This window comes from Triplophysa rosa, linkage group LG5, assembly GCF_024868665.1.
Source record: "Triplophysa rosa linkage group LG5, Trosa_1v2, whole genome shotgun sequence".
In the NCBI taxonomy this organism is placed as follows: domain Eukaryota; kingdom Metazoa; phylum Chordata; class Actinopteri; order Cypriniformes; family Nemacheilidae; genus Triplophysa; species Triplophysa rosa.
Window position 1 is genome coordinate 13664904 of NC_079894.1, and position 18111 is coordinate 13683014.

An 18111-nucleotide genomic window follows, 5' to 3' on the forward strand; every position below is an offset into this window, starting at 1 on the left:
AAAATGCAGACATACCGCAAAATAGTTTTTAATATGAGAATGGGTTGTCTGATTCATGGACTGCCCATGCTGTTTACAAGAACATACAACTATCGACAGCACATAATTGTAGCGCCGCGCAAAGCTTTGAATGTTGCGCCACCTGTCGGACAGCAAGTCAACAACACTCAAACAGGTGTCAACGCTCGTAAGCGTTCGATCCTGCTTTTAAAAACAATATTTTGTGTGTGAGGTTTTTGTTGGTACTGTTGTATAGCTATATGGTACTATACAAAGGAGGGCTCTGAAATAAAGTTTCGTTAACTTGAGTAAACATGAATGAAACATGAGTAAACGGAGCCGTGGGGCGGGGTCGTGAATACTGTGTAAACAGTAGCGCGCGATGTAGTCACTTGCCTGACCTGAGTGAGCTCTCATGAGCCGCAGAGCTTCCGTGAACGCGCTTTGTTTTTCATTGGTGTTGGACCTGCAAATAACGTTGCTGTCTCTAATTTAACCAGACTCTCAAATCAGATTGCGGTAAGAGTGTGAATTGTAGCCTACTTTATACATTTGCCACGTCTCAAACTAACCCTTCTTGTAACTTAGTTCCCGAACTACACCGCGCATTCATTCATTTAATGTTCGCACAGCTATTCATCATATGTAAGCAGTCCGCGCAGCGCGCATGTGTATTTATCAGTTTGGGTGTATTCTTGAATAGATTTTGTAGATGAACTCTAATGGTACATGTTTATTGTATTTAATCATTAAATAAAAGGGTGTGAATGAGGCGTGCCTTATAGATTGCGCAATCATCATCAGTAAACTCCTTTTACACTGGTACACAGCAAAATCGCCAGTGTTATAAAAGGTCAAATTAACACTCACAGTGTATATATAATCCACACTATCGAAGTGTGGATTATATATACACTGTGAGAGTTAATTTGACCTTTTTTAAAACTGGCGATTTTCCTGTGTAGTAGTATCACATTGTAACGTGTATTTACATGTCGTGAGATTTTCCGAGCTGTTCATACAAAGTCATATCACTATTATTTCGGTAACAAAGGAATGAAATGATACATTTTTTTTAGGAATAAGTTTAGGTTTTTTGGAGAGTGTATTTACACGTACTTTTAAGTGCCAGTTTTTACACTAAAGAAATACGACTACTAAATTATTTGACACCTAACAGGAATGCTTATGTAAAATGCTTAGCTCTATTCCTTTTGGGTTGTGACATTATATGCAACATTTTTGATTTCTCCAAAGCCAGACCTCACAAGCATGGCGTCAGAATGTCTGCAGGACCTGCATATAGAAGATGAAGAGCAGCGTCACATCTCTACAAAGGTAAAGATGAGCCAGATAGTGCTGCCCTGTCATGCCAACCACTGTGGGGAACTGAGTGTCGGACAGCTGCTGAAATGGATGGACTGCACAGCGTGTCTCTCTGGCAAGTTTGCATCTTTGACCTGCATTGTAAATGCTCCAGAAGTTTGCTATATAAGGAATTGTGTGTTAGTATAATAATACCCGGGATCTGTTTGCAATGGGTAAGCTAACCAACAGCAAACAAAATCTATGTGTGCCAAACTGCTCGAACGTTACTTTGACACGGCATAGAATTAATGAAGGTGTTTGTGAGAATATAACCTATAAGTCATAAACAGGGCGTTATTAGATAATGTAGTGTCAGACAGGTAAATCTAAAAAGAAATGGTGTGTAATTACTGTCAAACACTGTCATTTTATCTTCTATTCCAGCTGAGAGACATGCTGGATGTCCCTGTGTAACAGCTTCTGTTGATGACATCTACTTCGAGCACACCATTGGGTACTCGAGACATATCACTTATATTTTTGATAATTATAGCCACATCTCGTTCTCTTTCGAAAAACATCCTAAACAGCATGTCATTTTGCCTTAGGGAGTACTGGCAGTTCTTCTTAGTGTTATTAAACAACTATTAGACAAAATACTTAATTTCTCTGGTGAATAGATTGTCCAAACTAATGTAAAACAATTACTGTTGTTACACAGCTCTCTGGAATACTTGATTCTGATTGTTCAGTCGCTTTTGTCAGATGTTTTTCAATGATGACTGCTAAACTGTGTAATGAAAGTTTACGTAGGCAACTAATTTCCTACATAGCTGTACTCTTGTATTATCTCAAATCTCTAAAATACCAAAATACCCGAATTAATATTTAATCTTTATTTGTTAAGTAGCCATGTAATTAGTGTCAAGACTGCTGCATCTTTGGCCCTGTGCTACATGGCAGATCTTGACAATAAAATGGATAAGATGCAGTTGATAGGAAATTATCACAGAATAGTGTGCTGGGTTTATGTTGTGATAATGACAGTTTACTCTGATTTAAAAGCTCAGTTTCTTTTTAGTGTGGGACAAGTGGTCAACATCAAAGCCAAAGTCAACAGAGCCTTCAATTCAAGTATGGAGGTACAGCCAAAGGTTAATCTGTCACCTAAAGGGATACATTATATTAAATGTTAAATTGTAGTAGTGTTTGGAATTCATAAAATAGATCTTGTCTGTATTCGGTGGTATTTTTACCTTATGACTCATATGTTGGTGTGTGTGTGAGGTGGGGATAGAGGTGAACTGTGAGGATCTGTACAGTGGTCGTCATTCCAGAGTTTGTCAGGCCTTCGCCACATTTGTTGCCAGACGCACAGGGACAAGTAAGGTAATCTCTAATGCTGATCAATATGGCTAATTATATTAAATGGAATCTGGAATATATTAAATTATTACTTAAAAAATACGTTGTATATACAGTATATTGAGTGTCAATATAGAAAATATAATATAATATTTTAAAATGATATATATATATTTTTGAATAATGTTGAATAAACTTGTTTCAGTTACCTACAATTTTGTTGAAACTGAATTCGAAATGAATTCGTCTTGACCTGCTTGCGGAACTGACTAACATTAAATTAGAATTAAATGATCTTATTATTTACATAACAAATCTGTTTGAACTGTGACTGCAGGTGCAGTTAAAGCAGGTGGTTCCTCGCACACACAGAGAGCAGGTGGAACACAGTTTAGCAGCTGAGAGAAGGAGAATGAGACTTATTCACCATGACATCATGCAGGACTTGCTCAACAACAAGAACTTCCAGAAGAGTATCTCTGAGGGTATGTGGTGTAACAGTGCAACTTCCCACTTCTCCTTCCACGCAGACAGTACTTATATATGTATACAGTACATAGCCATGAGCAACTTTTACCATTTAAAGATGTTTTGTTGTTTGTGGTTGTGTCAGAGGCAGACAGCCGTGATGAAGATGAGGCAGTGGACACAGAAAGGACTCGTGTGGAGAGCGTTGAGCTTGTTCTCCCTCCTCATGCCAATCATCAGGTCAATACATTCGGAGGCCAGATTATGGCCTGGATGGAAAATGTGGCTACTATTGCAGCCAGGTGTGTGGAAGTGCACTTTTATACAGCAGTTAATTTTTAGCTTTGTCAAACGTTTATCCAGCACCAGGTCAGGGTCCAAGGTTTGTAATATTGTCACAAAGACGTTGCAAAAGACAATTTAATGACAGTATTGTTGCTCTTATTTTGATACAAAGCGGGAATCAGCAGGGACGTGACAATATGATATTATATCAGTATCTGGGTCACGGCATGATAATATTGCAATGCTTTATTTTGTGTTTTTGTAGAAGGTGGTCAATGAAGATCAATCTTTATTTTCCCGAAAATGAAGTAATGAAAATGTGAAAATATAATTGTAATTTCTCAATACTTTGAAATATACCCCTGCTTAATTTTTTTACTACCGTCTTGCTTATAATTTCCATATAAACATTTCTAAAGATTTCTACATTTCTAAACATATCTCCTTAAAACAGTCGTTTGTGCAATGCCCATCCCACTTTGAGGACCATAGACATGTTCTACTTCAGAGGACCTTCTCAAGTTGGAGATCGGTTGATTCTGAAAGCCATTGTCAACAACACATTCAAGAACAGGTGGGCCTGCAGTTGAGGCATATAAGCACTAAATGTCTTACAACTGGTTTATCATGTCATACAATTTGTTTATCTGTGGTTGAACAGTATGGAAGTAGGCGTATGTGCTGAAGCCTATCAAGGAGAGGAACCTCTGAGACACATTAATAGTGCTTTCATGACATTTGAGGTGCTGGATGAAAATGGAAGGCCACGCCCACTGCCTACTATAAAACCTGAACCTCAGGTGAGGAATCACAATGCGAATGATCATTGATTTTTATTCCAACTTCAATTTTCTGAACAGAATTAACAGCTGGTTCTGTATCAGGAAGCATTTTAATTTTACTTACAAACCTCAATAAATGCCTTTCTTGGATATAATGCAATTAATATCTGGACTGTGTAAATGAGTTTTAAATTGAAGAATAATTTTCCCTCTGAATGTTTGACAGGAGGGTAAGAGGAGATACCAAGAAGCTCTTGCCAGGAAGAAGATTCGACTTGATAGGTTACATATTTTTTTATACACATTGTTAACAAGATTGTTTTTATAATCTCACAAAACAAAAAGGAAGAGACTGTAGTATCCAAAGCAGACCTACAGATGGCACTGTCACAGTGCATCTCTATTATTAATAACGATGCTGTAGAGCCTCTATAGCCCTTTGAAGGTCAGAATTGTATTTTTTTAATAAGGAAGTGTTGAATAATTCAAGAATTTCATTGGGAAATATTTTTACCGCAGTTTCTCCCCCAAAATATGACCCTTACCTGTTTTATGGCTATTTAGGATGTACATCATCACATGTAAGCAGACTGAAGTGCCACTGTCTGTCCCCTGGGACCCCAGTAACCAGGTAACCCTCCCCTAGATGAGTTTTGTGGTTTTTGTCCATGTCTGTTCGCTTTTAAGCCATCTGCGTAGTGTACTACTAAAAGTTCAGTTATATAAATATTAAATATCGATGACTCATATACTACACAGTTTTGTAAAAAAAAGTATAAAACAAGTATGAGTATTCAGAAGTCAATATGTCTACACAGGAAGAAAAAAAGGTATCTTGGGATCTTTAGAAATATTTACCACTAAAATCTCTGGCAAAATTGCAAAAACGGAACAAAAGAAAGTGTCAAAAACAACTAAACTCTCTCACATTTTGATGAAGGTTAACATCACACGAAACAAAAAATAAAATAAACAGACACCATGAGAGCCAAAATTTGACTTGGCACAAAAATAATTGTTTGTACATTTAATTGCACATTTACAAAAAAGCAAAAATGGACTCAATGTTTACTTCTGCGTGTAATCAGATATGGTATTAAGTTACACCTTGGTGGTTTACATTGGCAGAACATGTTGGTACAACAAATGTTTTTCTTACACACATTGTTTAGAGTGTGTTTTACTCACTTGTGTTGCTTACACTGTAGAGTATCTCCTCTCTGAGCTTGTTCTCTATATAACATCATTCCTGTGTATATGGACAGAATTGCAAATGATATTCTCATTTTCAGGTATATCTGAGTTATAACAACGTGTCTGCTCTGAAGATGCTTGCAGCCAAAAACAACTGGGTTCTTACCTCAAAGAAGAACCACGTAAGGCCGGTTTCTATATGTTACACATCATAGAGTTCACACAGCAGCAGAAACTCACTGTACTGTATTACTTTGCATTGGGCAGGTGAGTCTGTATACAGTGGAGGAGAATCAGAGCTTGTGTTTCAGGGTGGAGTCTGAGGTGGATGTCCCAGCACACAGAGCATTCACCCTCGTCTCAGATCTCAGCCGTAGACAAGAGTGGGACCAACATTACACGTGAGACAAAATTACAACATGAAACCTTGAATGACTATCATGTGATTCTGGAAAAGCATTCAGTTTCCCAGTGACTTTATACTGTATGTGTGTGTTGTTTTACTATGTTTTAGTTTGTGCGAGCTGCTCATCAGGGTGGATGAGGATGATGTCATCTATCGAGTTGTCACACCCTCGGTTGGTGACAATGGAAAAGCTCAGGACTTCATTTTACTGGCTTCTAGAAGACCACCCTGTGATAGCGGGTGATGACACTTTTAATAAGTCCAGATTTAACAGCATAATATGACAAAAACTTGAGGGACTTATACACATTTAGACTACAAAAGTGTATTGAGAAATAGTGTCAGTATTTTTTATTTTTTTAGGGATCCGTATGTCATTGCCCTACGATCAGTCTCTCTGCCTACTCACCCACCCATAGAGGGCTTCAACAGGGGTGAGGTGGTCTGCGCTGGTTTCACTATTTATGTGGTGTCAGAAAGTGTCTCTAAGGTAGGACATCAAAACACAAAACACCTGAAAGGTTGAAGTCCTTCATAAGCGGTCAGAATGCACAGAAAGTCTTCTGACAGGGTTTTCATTTTTTGCCCTCAGATTTCCTATTATAATCAGGCCAGTCCAGGAGTGCTGCCATACATCTCCACCGATATCGCAGGGCTCTCCTCCAGCTTTTACTCAACGTTCTGCGCATGTAGCCGGTACCTGCTGGAGAACAGAGTCAGTCTGTCTGCACACACATCTGATACATCATCACAATCTGCTGTTGGGTTAAACACACCATTGTGATGCAGCCAATCCAGTCTTAATGGCCATACTTACCTCTGTCTACATTTCTGTATAACCACAAAAAAATCACAGTGAAAACAAGAAATATACATGGTGACTAGTGAGGACTAAGTAGTTATTAAATCAGTCACTTGCCTCTTTTGTTCATATATACAGTAAAATAAACCATCCATTACTGTGTTATTTGTATTGAGGGGCTTTATTGTAATAAATGGTACTGATAAGTGTTTTAATATATTATTAGAGATGCAACGATACTAAATTTCTCCACCGATACCAATAGCCTATTATTCAGAGTGATAACGATTCTGAAGATTAATTTAATATTTCTTAACTTTATAATTGTTATTAATTCATATAATGACTATTAATATCAAACATCAAACTGGTGATGTTTCTTAAAGGGGTCATATGACATGGCTAAAATGAATATTATAGTTTGTTTTAGATGTATTGCAATGTGTATACACGATTTAAGGTTAAAAAATGCTGTATTTTCCACATACTGTGCATGTTTGTATCTCCTCTTTGCCCCGCCTCTATGAAACGCACAGATTTTTTTATAAAGCTCATCGCTCTGAAAAGCGAGGTGTGCTATGATTGGCCAGTTAACCAGTGCGTAGTGATTGGTCGAATACTGCAAGCGTGTGAAAATGTAACGCCTCTTACCATATTTGGAACAGCAGGTTCCAAAGCAATTGTACTGGCAGGTACGCCCACCTTACTTGCATATACATTTGGGCGGTCTTAGTCAAATCATACCACGAACTGACGTAGATTTGTGGGGTGTGGTCTGGGTGAGCTTTAGATAGAATGCATTTTTTGTTCCGACACGTTCATTTATGCAATTTTACGTCTCTAATACATGCATGGGCAACTTATAACACACCAAAGACACAGAAAAACACGTATTCACGCCATATGACCCCTTTAACAGTTTCTATATACAGAGCACAAATTCATTGCATTTTCCTGTCCTCTTTAGATTGATCATCTGCTGTTTTAAAATATCATCCATATGTGGTATAATATGGTGATTCCAGACCTGTACTTACAGAATTGTTAATAGAGTCAGAAAGACACTGAAATCATTAACATCCCTATCCATAATATAGGAACATGATCTCTGTTTATGGTTTGCTAACCTCTGCTTGTGGAATGCTGCATGGTTTCAGTCAGGTCTGTTATATCTGGCACTGTCACATCCCTAAATAACAGCTTCCTTTCCCACATTGGCATAATTCAGAATGTTCACAAAGTATGTGTTTTTATTTTAGAAGTAGGAAAAACACTTTTCTCCTGTCAGCTTTTAAAAATGAATTCTTAACACTAACATTGTTCAGATGTGTTTTATGTCCTTTTATAGCTGTAATGTATTGGTGCAGAAAAATGCATGTTTATTACTGAACAAATGTTTAAGAGTGAATTGAACAACAATGTGAAACATTTTAATTGTGTCTGTGTATATCTGCAATAATTTTGGTTCAATATATACAGTAAATGGTAAAGTCCTACGTTTAAAGAGAAAGCTGTTTTGTTAAAAAGATACATGTTTACTGTATATTTCTATTTATATACTGCATTTCTAAAAACTAACAAGTTTATAAAAGTATTAAGCCTATGTACAATAAAAGTGTATTTGTTACCATTACTTAATGCATTCGCTAACGTAAACTAACAATGAATGATACTTCTACAGTGTTTATTAATCTTAGTTCATGTCAATTTTCAGCAATATATTTTTATACATTAAAAGTTGTAACTGTTAACTTTAGTTAACACAATGAATTATCATGAACAATTGTATCGGCATTAACAAACTTTAACAAAGATTAATAAATGCATAAAAATATATGGGTCATTGTCAGTTCATGTTAGCTAATGCATTTACTCATGTTAACAAATGCAACCTTTTTGTAAAGTCTTATTGAAACGATATAAATATTAAACTTTGTAAAATATTAAATCTCTGTACAGGTTCAATTTCAGGTTTTCATACCTAATATCTAGTCAATGAGATTAAAAAGCTACATTTAAAGGAACCACACATTACTGTATTTTTTGCACGAAATTTCCCATTTTGTCATGCTGTGATAATGAATTTTAAACAGATAGCCTTGCTATGTTCTCTGTATTTATCCGGCATGTTGTAATAGCTCTGTTGCCTGTTTCCTGCTCTGATAGACATTAAGCTTGTAGTCCCCGTATTAAGGTGTCTTGCATTTGCCTGACGCTCCAGAGTAAGTGAGAATCGTGACTGAGCACGCATAAGGCTCCTACATCCATCCACAGACCTGTCTAGGGCCTCAGCCTGCAGCTGCAGTGAAACATCTTGCCAAGATCCATGAAAGAGCTTCACCATGTCATTCACCAGTTCTGTCGTGTAACCTTGATCAAGAACCTCTTTAGGCCAACCAGGAGCCAGAGTCACATATGGAAAGATTTCATCAATGGATCTCAAGAACTCCTCTCCTGTTATGTAACCTTGGATATGGAAAGCTCCATGGGCTATGTCCATGTTGACCCAAGTGGGGTGGTGCAGAAAATCCTTGTCATAGGATTGTCGGAGAAGCATCAGTGTTGGGATGAGCTGACTCTGGGTTTTTATCCTCACGTAGAGTCCCCATGGCTTCTTGGAGGCAATAATGAGATCCAGGCAGTCCTGAAGAAGCAGATCAGGTTGGGAACCCTGAACGACAGGAATATTTGGTTGGCCTGTTCTGGAAACAACTGGAATCACCAGCATACCTCCGTGGCTGTCTGCAATATGTTTATTTTTATTCACAAGATCTATGCAACGGTGTTGATTAGTATTTCTGCAGCATTTGTGAGTTGGGATGATACAATCATACCTCTGAGCAAAGATATCAAAGAATCTTTGTTCATCACTTTCTCCCACTGAATGTTGAGCCCATCACCGTTCACAGGCTTGAAATAGTCAACTATGTCTCCACCCGGATAGAATCTTCTGGGCCTGTTCCTCTGCTCTGAAACAGGAAGAGGTCTGGGTTTGTTTATATTCACAGCAGGTGATGTGTAATAGGCAAAACCAAGATGTTACTTACTAGCAGCTTCTTTGAATTGCGACAGCACAGGCTCGTAGATGTCGTAATAGATACGCTGAGGGTTACTGTTGTCTCTGATTAAGAGAAGATCATTTACAGTGGGGTTCTCCTTACCTTGCCAGAGGGTTAAGCTGAACCTGAATCATAACCATCAACAAAACAATGAATCATCTATTTTTGTTAACAAAATGTGAGTAGAGGTTGTCTAAACAAAACTCACAGACTCTCTGAATCTAATAATCTGATAAAGTCTTCTGGTTGGTTTTAAGATGTTTGAGGTGGTTGCAAGGGTTTTCTAGGTGATAGCGTACTGGTCTAAGTCTTTATGAAATTCTGCTGTGTTGTTTCAACCCATGGTTGGGTAAAATTTGGGGATTTTTAGGTTAATTTAAGCCAATGGTTGGGTTTGTCCAAATTTTACCCAACCGTGGGTTGAAACAATATATGTAGAGTGTAGATTTGACTCAGATCCACATCCACTAGATGAAAATCAGCTGAAAATTAAGTCTTTTTTCTATAAAAAGTACACCTCTACTAACTTTACTACTCATCTAACAAGCCATATAATTTAATGAATTCTTGTCTGTAGTGTGGAACGTGTTGCATGCTTAAAGCTTAAGTTTAAACCCCTAACCCTATGAGCCTTAGCAAACACCAATAATGAATTATCTGCAATACATACAAGGTTACCTTGAAGACTGGCTAAGCAGCCAGCTCAGATGTGGCCACCCATTCTTGGCCATCAAAGCATGGACGGGAAAAGTGATCTTCTGAGGGAGGTGTCTGACAGTAGAGTACATCTGCTCCACCATGCTGCGAGTGTATGCCACATTTGGAAAGATGGAGAGGTAAAGAACCTTCCATCCTGGAGAGATGGTGACATCAGGAAATATCCCCTCAATGAGTCCAAAAAATCTTATTATCATAGTAAAAATAAGAAAACTCAAATATAAAACCATAAACAGTTCACAAGTCACAAAACAGTGTTTTCAGAATGCAATAGTAAATTCAATAGTGTCAAATTCAACTTCATGCTCCTATGATCTTACTCAGAAGCATTGATCACTGGCCATAAGTTAGGGACATTGGGACCAGGAAGAATATCTGCATTTATCCACACAGGCTGGTTGATTCCCGTCTGGTTTTTCACTTTCAACAGCTCCAGTGAGGGTTCCACTGCATTAATACTCTTAAAATCTAGTTTTATTCCTGTAAGGATAAGCAACTTGAGTCATCGACATTATGACATAACATTACATCATTTACATTTATGCATTTGGCAGACGCTTTTGTCCAAAGCGACGTACATTGCATTGTTTTATACATTTGTTTCTGACTATGTGCAATCCCCTAGGATCGAACCCATGACCTTGGCATTGCTAGTGCCATGTTCTAACCACTGAGCCACAGGAAAGCTGACATCATGACATCAGAGTTTCTACTAGTCCAGGATCTTCACCTTTCTTTGATTTGAGTACAGCATCCAGCCAATCTTCCAGATTGTTGTCACTGTATATGTCCGGTGGATGAGCCATGATGGGAATATTGGTTTCATTAGCTGTGTTATGACCTTGTACATTCACATCAGCCTCCAGGATCATAACATCGCCTGTAACATAAACAGTTTACATGACATGACATTTAACAAACACTTATGTGTGAAATTTTTTCGTAATACGCATACACATCATATGATTTGGTATCAGATTATTGTGTAATTAAAGTTCAACCTTGAGCTATAGTTCAAGATAAATCAGATCTTTACATGAAACCGTGGTAGATATTCTTATCCTTATCACTCTTACTGTTCAGGGCTTTGATCATCTCAGATTTATTGTTGGCTGCGTGATACCAGGTTGCGTACAGACCATCTTTCTCTCTAATTTTTCCAGTTTGGAGAAGAAAGTCAAGCATATCTCCATCAGATGGGAATGGCTCCATTTTGACTGAACCATCTGAGGTCATACACACAAAAAAACAGTACTCACAAATGACACAATATTTCACTTAAACATCGGTATTTGACCTTCTGAAATAAATAAATCATTAAAAAAATTAATACAATTTCATAATTGTCCTTGAAAATTACATTTATCTAAATGTGTATTATAAATGCATATCATTAAATATATATTAAGCAATATTCCATGTCTAACCAGTTACAACAAATCAATCACACAAGTGACACTGAAGGGGGTCCGTACCTGAACGAGTGGTCAGAATAACTGAGGGTATAATAATGATGATTAGTAGTAGAATCAGACCAATCCCAACACCTAACATGATGAACTGCTCTCTCGTAAAGATCCCCAGAATTGTTTTTGACTCCTTGCCATCTCTCTCTTCATTCTCCTCATTGCTCTTCTTTTCTTTACTATCCTTCATTGCTTTGAAATATCAGACCTTCTGAATGTTTGTTCTGCGAGTGACAGATTGTTCTGTGTCGATGCATGTGAGGTATGCAATGACATTCGGTGTACAGTGTTTCTTTCCTGAGGTCCAATCCTGTGGCCTTTTATCAGAAGACCATAAAATGGTATGAAGTCACACTGGCCGCACTTTGGATTCTTGCCACGAGAAAACTGACTGTGGGGTGGATTTATTTTCTTTGGTTGAATAAAGTGATCATTAACTGTAAAGACAACTCCTGATGTTTATGTATAACAGATTTATAATCATTCAACAATGTATACAGAAAGGTTTTTCAAATCTTTGGCTTGCAGATGCTGCAAGAAACTAATATATATGCTACGTAAGCATACATTAAAATATCTGCTTTAAACAACAACAAAAAACTATACAGATGTAAAATGTCATCTGATTTTCTTATCCAGGGCTGTTGGAGGCCTATTGGACGTTTTTTCAGGTAGAATGAGTCTTATCTTTCTCTTTGGTGACCCTTCAGCTGAAGAGACGTATTCTTGGATAACAGGTGCAGCAGAACTCAGATCCAAGCTGCTGGTCTGATCAACCGTGTCCTGTGGAGTGGTGGATTCATCCAAGGCACTAACAGAAAGTGTCAAATCTGGATTATTTAGCTGCTGAGTGTTGGTTACATCTGCAGTGTTGAGGGTTAGTTGCATTGAGCTCTGTAGGGTACTGCTGACCAGACTCTCTAACAAACTGTCAGTTAGTAAAGTTTCCCCTTCAACAGGAACAACATTTTCTGAATTATCTACATTATGTAAACTTTCTTTTGCAACATCATCAATATCCTTAGAATTAGACCTTGAAATCTTGTTTTTTTTCTTAGAGTGTTTTGCTTGTTTAGCATGCTTCGTTGAGGTTGATGTATCCTGGTCCACAGCATCTTCTTCCTCTTCATCTTCTGGGCCATCGGTGTTCTTCTTGGATTTCTTGATGGGTTTCTCATTTTTGGATTTTTGCTTGAGATCTTTTTTACCTCTCAGTTTTTCCTTCTTGGCCTTTTTGAACATCATCTCATCTTCCCCGTTCTCTTCCTGACCACCAGACTTGGGATGAACCCTGTTTTTTCGAAGAGGGTTCAAGTTTAATTTGACCTTCAGCATCTTCTTGGCTTGTGTTCTGGATTTGTGGGGTTTTAAATGCCCATGCGTGCTGCTTTTAGTCTTAACCGATTTTCGGTCTCTCTTCTTCACAGATGTTTTAGAGCTTTTTCTCCTACTCTCCCCTTTGGGTCTGTCAGCTGGTGTGGTGAGGACACGTTCCTCAGATCCTGACAGATCAAAGGTAACACTCCTTTGAGAGGCTAACTTGAAACCAAGCTCACTGGCTTGACTCTCACCACATTCCCCAACGTTGGAGTTATATCCCAATATGTCTCTGTATAGCATCGCGTTGTACAGTTTTTCTCCATGTTGATGTCTGTTCTCAGAGTGATTTTCAAATGGAAAGCTCTGGTTATTGCTCCCAGCTTGATTATATTCGTAAGTCTGATGACAGTGCAGACAGCTGGTGGTTCTGTAAACTGGCTGAGGGCCAACGTCCAGAGCCTGCCGTTTTATGAGCGAGTTATTGTGTATTTGGTCTGTGGGTCTAAATGGGCCTCTCTGATGGGCTGGGAAATGATTATTTAGGGCCAGCTGTTGTATTCGGACAGCTGAGATGTCGTTTGAACCCCCACGACGTTGGGAAGAAGTATCCTGACTGCCCAAATTGTGGCTGCTCGGAATTCCAGGCCGCCTCTCGATGTGCCTTTGTATACTTTTGTCTGTGAATTGAAAAAGGGGAAAATAAAAATGAGGCATCAGTAATGTTCGTAATGTCGGGTGGTGCAGGATGAGTCACACAGTGACATGTAATACTTCACACATTTTTTCCTAAAGTTTTATCTATAAAAATAGTGACAGTCCTTAGAAGGCACCAATAATAAATCCTTTAAAATGAAGCGTGTGTTTGCTAGTTTACCTTTGATCCTTTGTTGCAACACAGAATGTCGATCATTGCCTTTACATTGGCGACTAGCCACACAGGCTGGCCAATCATCATCTCTCTCATGTTGTTCCCCCATGTGATTGGTTCTCTGCAGGACAATCTCTCTTCTTTGCTTTCTGATGGCTAGAGCTGTTGAGCTGCATTTGTGACAGGTGAAAAGATCCTCCAGTGGTTCTGGACCCATACGATAAGTGGAGTCTTCTCCGTCCTGGGGCTGATGGGATTTGTAGTTTCTGTTGTACAGAGCGTGGCTCATAGATAGAGTGTCTTTGCCTTCAGAAAAATTCCATTGGGTTAACTCTGGGCTGGACATTTCCCCTTCCTCAGCCTTATTTTCCTCCTGCACCAGTGTGGATTTCTTACTGAGTTTGTGGTAAACTATGGCAATTATTCCCAGAGTAACACAAACACCACCTACAAGTTCAACACAGAACTTATATAATCAAATTAGCAAAGAATGATCAATTATTTGTTTGAAGAGATAGTTCACCCAAAAAAGAAAATTCTGTCATCATTTAATCACACTCTTGTCATTTCAAACCTGTATGAACACAAAAGAAGATATTTAAAGAATTTTGGGAACCAGACAACAGCGGTACCATTGACTTGCTCTGGTTTTGTGTCCATAGTGAACAGGTACCGATGTTTTTGGGTGAACTATCACCTTTATGCTTTAGAATTGAATACTCACCCAAAAATGAAAACACAATAGCAATAGCAACATTTTGAACATATTGCTGAGGACTGATATTGCATTTAGCTACGACCTTCACCGTAACGTTTTGGTTTGGTGGGACACAGTTAGCCTCAGTCAGCTCTAGCACGGTCTGCACTGCGGGGTTATCTGTATTCACACACACCATCCACTGCCCATTGTACAACACTTTGTCTGTAGCCTGAATGTAGCTGTTGAGGAAAGAGGCGAGTTCTCTCAACTCACAAGTGCAGCTCCAGTGGTTCAAATCAAGGTTCAGCATTGAGAGCCATGACAAATAGGAGAATGCATCCGGGGAATTTCGTAAGTAGTTTCTGGACAGATCGAGGCTGCGGAGACGAGGTAACCCTTGGAAGCTATTCCGATCCACGTACATTATCAGGTTATCTGATAAATCCAAAGTTTCCAGGTTCCTCAAGTCAGACTGGTTAAAGATGCTGGAGTTGAGGCTGGTGAGGAGGTTCCCTTCTAACTGAAGGGTTTTTAAAGCTCTGGAGTTCTGGAACCAGGAGCCGTCAATGTACTTTAGATCTTTGTTACCCAGCTCAAGAGTCTCCAGTCTCTGCAACTGTGAGAACGTGGAGTTGTCCAGGGATTGGCTGGAGATGTGGTTGTGGTCCAAAGAAAGTGTTGTGAGGAATGTGAGGTTCCGAAAAGCATTCTCCATGATGGTGGAAATGGCATTGTTGCTGAGTGCCAATACACTCATGTTGGATAAATCAGAGAGGACAATGTTGTCCACAGAGTTGATGAGTCCATCAGTAAGCATCAAAGCCCTTGTTGTGTCTGGTGCATCTGAACAGGGCAAAAAAACAGTGTAGATCATCCACAAATTCATCTGAGGGCTAAAATGTTTTCAAAGAATTATTAAAAGTCTACAGTGTGTATTTCCAAGCATCATTCAATGTATTCAAAGGGTACAAGACAATCATGCTCAAAGTTGCCAAATCCACTGTTTTACAAAGAAGAAAAAAGAATGTGTCAAGAATAAACATGACTGTAAAATGTGTATTTTAGGCATAAGATTGGCATATTTGAGATTTGGAATGTCACTGAGATCGTTGGGTCAGTTTCTGGCAACCCTGAACATGCTGTCCACTTAATATTCATTGCACCCGGTCAATAGGTACAGTATACTATAATTTACCAATGATCTTTAAGAGCTTATGGCAGATGATGACATCTTCAGAACAAACCACACAGGTAGAAGGGCAGAGTAATGTGAGCTTAACTTGAGTGACCGTCACCATCAGTATAAGGTAGACACCTGAGAGAAACCATAATATAGTGTTATCTGCACCATTGATGGATGAGCATTACAATTCTGGCATACATCTCAGTTAAATGACGAATATATCAAGAATCAGCTCTGTGAGAACACATGTGAGTACATACTTCTCATGGTTTGCCATTAAAGTTGCATGGGCCTCTGTTTTGACTTCTAAGACAGCTTGTGTGATCCATCGTGATCGATCAGCTTAGTTTACCTCATTGCAGTTATATCTAATCCTCTAAAACAAAGAGAAAGAGTAATGTTGTACCCACCGACACCAGCACAGGGTCTACAGTTCTTTTATATACCATGTTTATTTCTTGTTTTGGCAACAGCACCTGATGCTGTGCTCCTCTGACCTCTGTTGCCTGGAGACACTAACTGCCAGACAGAATGAAGAAGGTAAAGTTATAAAACATGCATGATCTTCCACCTGTTTTCTTCTGTTGAGCTGATTCTGCTCCTTCATATTATGTATATATATATATATATATATATAGTTGGAGTCAGTACAGTAAAAGTATAAGTTACTGGAATATTTTCTAATTTTCTTTAATTACGCTCATGTCACATGTGTATGACTTTAGTTAATCACAGACAACTTTATATGAAAATGTTGCCAAGTTACAGTATCTTCTTATACAGGGCTCCAAGAGCGGCACATGGATCAATTCAATTCAATCAGTGAAACACATACAGTATTAGTCACAAGACTAGCAAAAGACAAACTTTTGGAGCCTTCTATTTTGAGGCCTATATAACATGACAGCATTTTATTATAAAATTACTTGTTTGTAGAAATGACGTCATATACAGAAGTCATATGTAGAATGGCATAAGGGTAAGTAAATTATGAGAGAAATACTCTAACACAGTAGGTGCATTTAAAGCCACAATGGATACAAACTCTCTGCTTCGATACTCTCATATTTTGAGTGTGATTCATTGTACAAAACTGGAATGCACAAAATAAACAAAATTTAAGATGCATTTTGATAGCATTATTTTCTCATTTTTTTTAATTCATTAGATATTGTGATAATATTGTTATGATGAATTGTGTATTGAATATCTAATATTGTGACAGACTTAACATTACCGACACTCGGCACATATTCTGTGGCTGTAAAATGACAATGTGGCTATGTTTGAAGCCTTTCCAGGTACCACAAAATCTCTAGAAAATACATACTTTACTTACTGTACCTACTTATCTCAGATGGAACAGTTCATTAAACAACAAAAATTGGTATAATTTACTCACTCACATGTTTAATATACCTGGATGATCTACTTTCTTCTGTGGAACACAAATAGAGCACTATGGTGTACCCCAGCTTTTCATTACATGACATAAGTAAAAGTAAGCATTCTTCAGAATATCTCCTGTTGTGTTCTGCAGAAGAAAGTTATACAGGTTTGCATTTAAAAACTGAATTTCCATTTATGGATGATTTGACCCTTTAATACCACACATTAACACTATTTAAAATGTTCAGAGTATCCGTAGAATGATACTAGTGTATAAATATCAGATATAGCTGTGATTTTTAAGTACTGTACTAAAACAGACACTCCATATATATATAAAACAGCAAAACTAAACACATTTAAAAATGGTTTAAATTATCGCTACTCATTTAATCTACACTAGTGATATTTACTATACAAGATGGTGACATACATATTTGTCTTGCTTACCACACCTGATGGCAAGCTGAACAATGTCCAGAAGTCTTGGTTTCAAATCCGACTATTCATTTTAGGTTCTCACAGGTGCCAGTGTCCTATAATCACCTCATGTATCTCATATCTACGATACGGCTGTGTTCAGTGCAAACGGAGCATGCGTTAAACCAACGTGTTACCTGATCTCAGACACGTGGTGTGGTGTCTATAACTGACACCTGACAGCAAAGAACACACACAAGTTCAACTTACATTGTTCCATCCATTTGTGCCCATGTTGCATTAATTGTAAGCTTTATATGCGTGATGAAAGTCCCCGCCAAAGGAAGTTGTCACTTTTAGCAAATTGTTAGCAACCGCC

At 38.2% G+C, this 18111-nt stretch overlaps 3 protein-coding genes across 3 annotated transcripts; 1 reads left to right on the forward strand and 2 right to left on the reverse strand.

The window, feature by feature from the left end:
• Window positions 1-386: 386 nt before the first annotated feature.
• Window positions 387-8576, forward strand: acot11a (acyl-CoA thioesterase 11a). Its single transcript, XM_057334917.1, has 16 exons — window positions 387-519; window positions 1262-1441; window positions 1753-1822; window positions 2390-2450; window positions 2596-2697; window positions 3011-3158; window positions 3287-3443; window positions 3881-4000; window positions 4088-4226; window positions 4435-4490; window positions 4773-4839; window positions 5501-5584; window positions 5670-5803; window positions 5917-6048; window positions 6172-6298; window positions 6401-8576. Exons 2-16 carry the CDS (start codon window positions 1273-1275, stop codon window positions 6590-6592), a joined length of 1758 nt encoding a protein of 585 aa, XP_057190900.1. The 5' UTR covers window positions 387-519; window positions 1262-1272; the 3' UTR covers window positions 6593-8576.
• Window positions 8577-8675: 99 nt separating this feature from the next.
• fam151a (family with sequence similarity 151 member A) lies at window positions 8676-12463 on the reverse strand. Its single transcript, XM_057334916.1, has 8 exons — window positions 11862-12463; window positions 11463-11612; window positions 11117-11266; window positions 10707-10866; window positions 10348-10572; window positions 9658-9794; window positions 9445-9579; window positions 8676-9352 (listed from the first exon to the last, which is right to left on the reverse strand). Exons 1-8 carry the CDS (start codon window positions 12040-12042, stop codon window positions 8676-8678), a joined length of 1815 nt encoding a protein of 604 aa, XP_057190899.1. The 5' UTR covers window positions 12043-12463.
• A 7-nt stretch (window positions 12464-12470) lies between these two features.
• On the reverse strand, window positions 12471-17844 carry lrrc53 (leucine rich repeat containing 53). The gene is made up of 6 exons (XM_057333555.1): window positions 17763-17844; window positions 16184-16299; window positions 15936-16055; window positions 14765-15583; window positions 14047-14487; window positions 12471-13849 (listed from the first exon to the last, which is right to left on the reverse strand). Exons 2-6 carry the CDS (start codon window positions 16188-16190, stop codon window positions 12471-12473), a joined length of 2766 nt encoding a protein of 921 aa, XP_057189538.1. The 5' UTR covers window positions 16191-16299; window positions 17763-17844.
• Window positions 17845-18111: the final 267 nt, after the last annotated feature.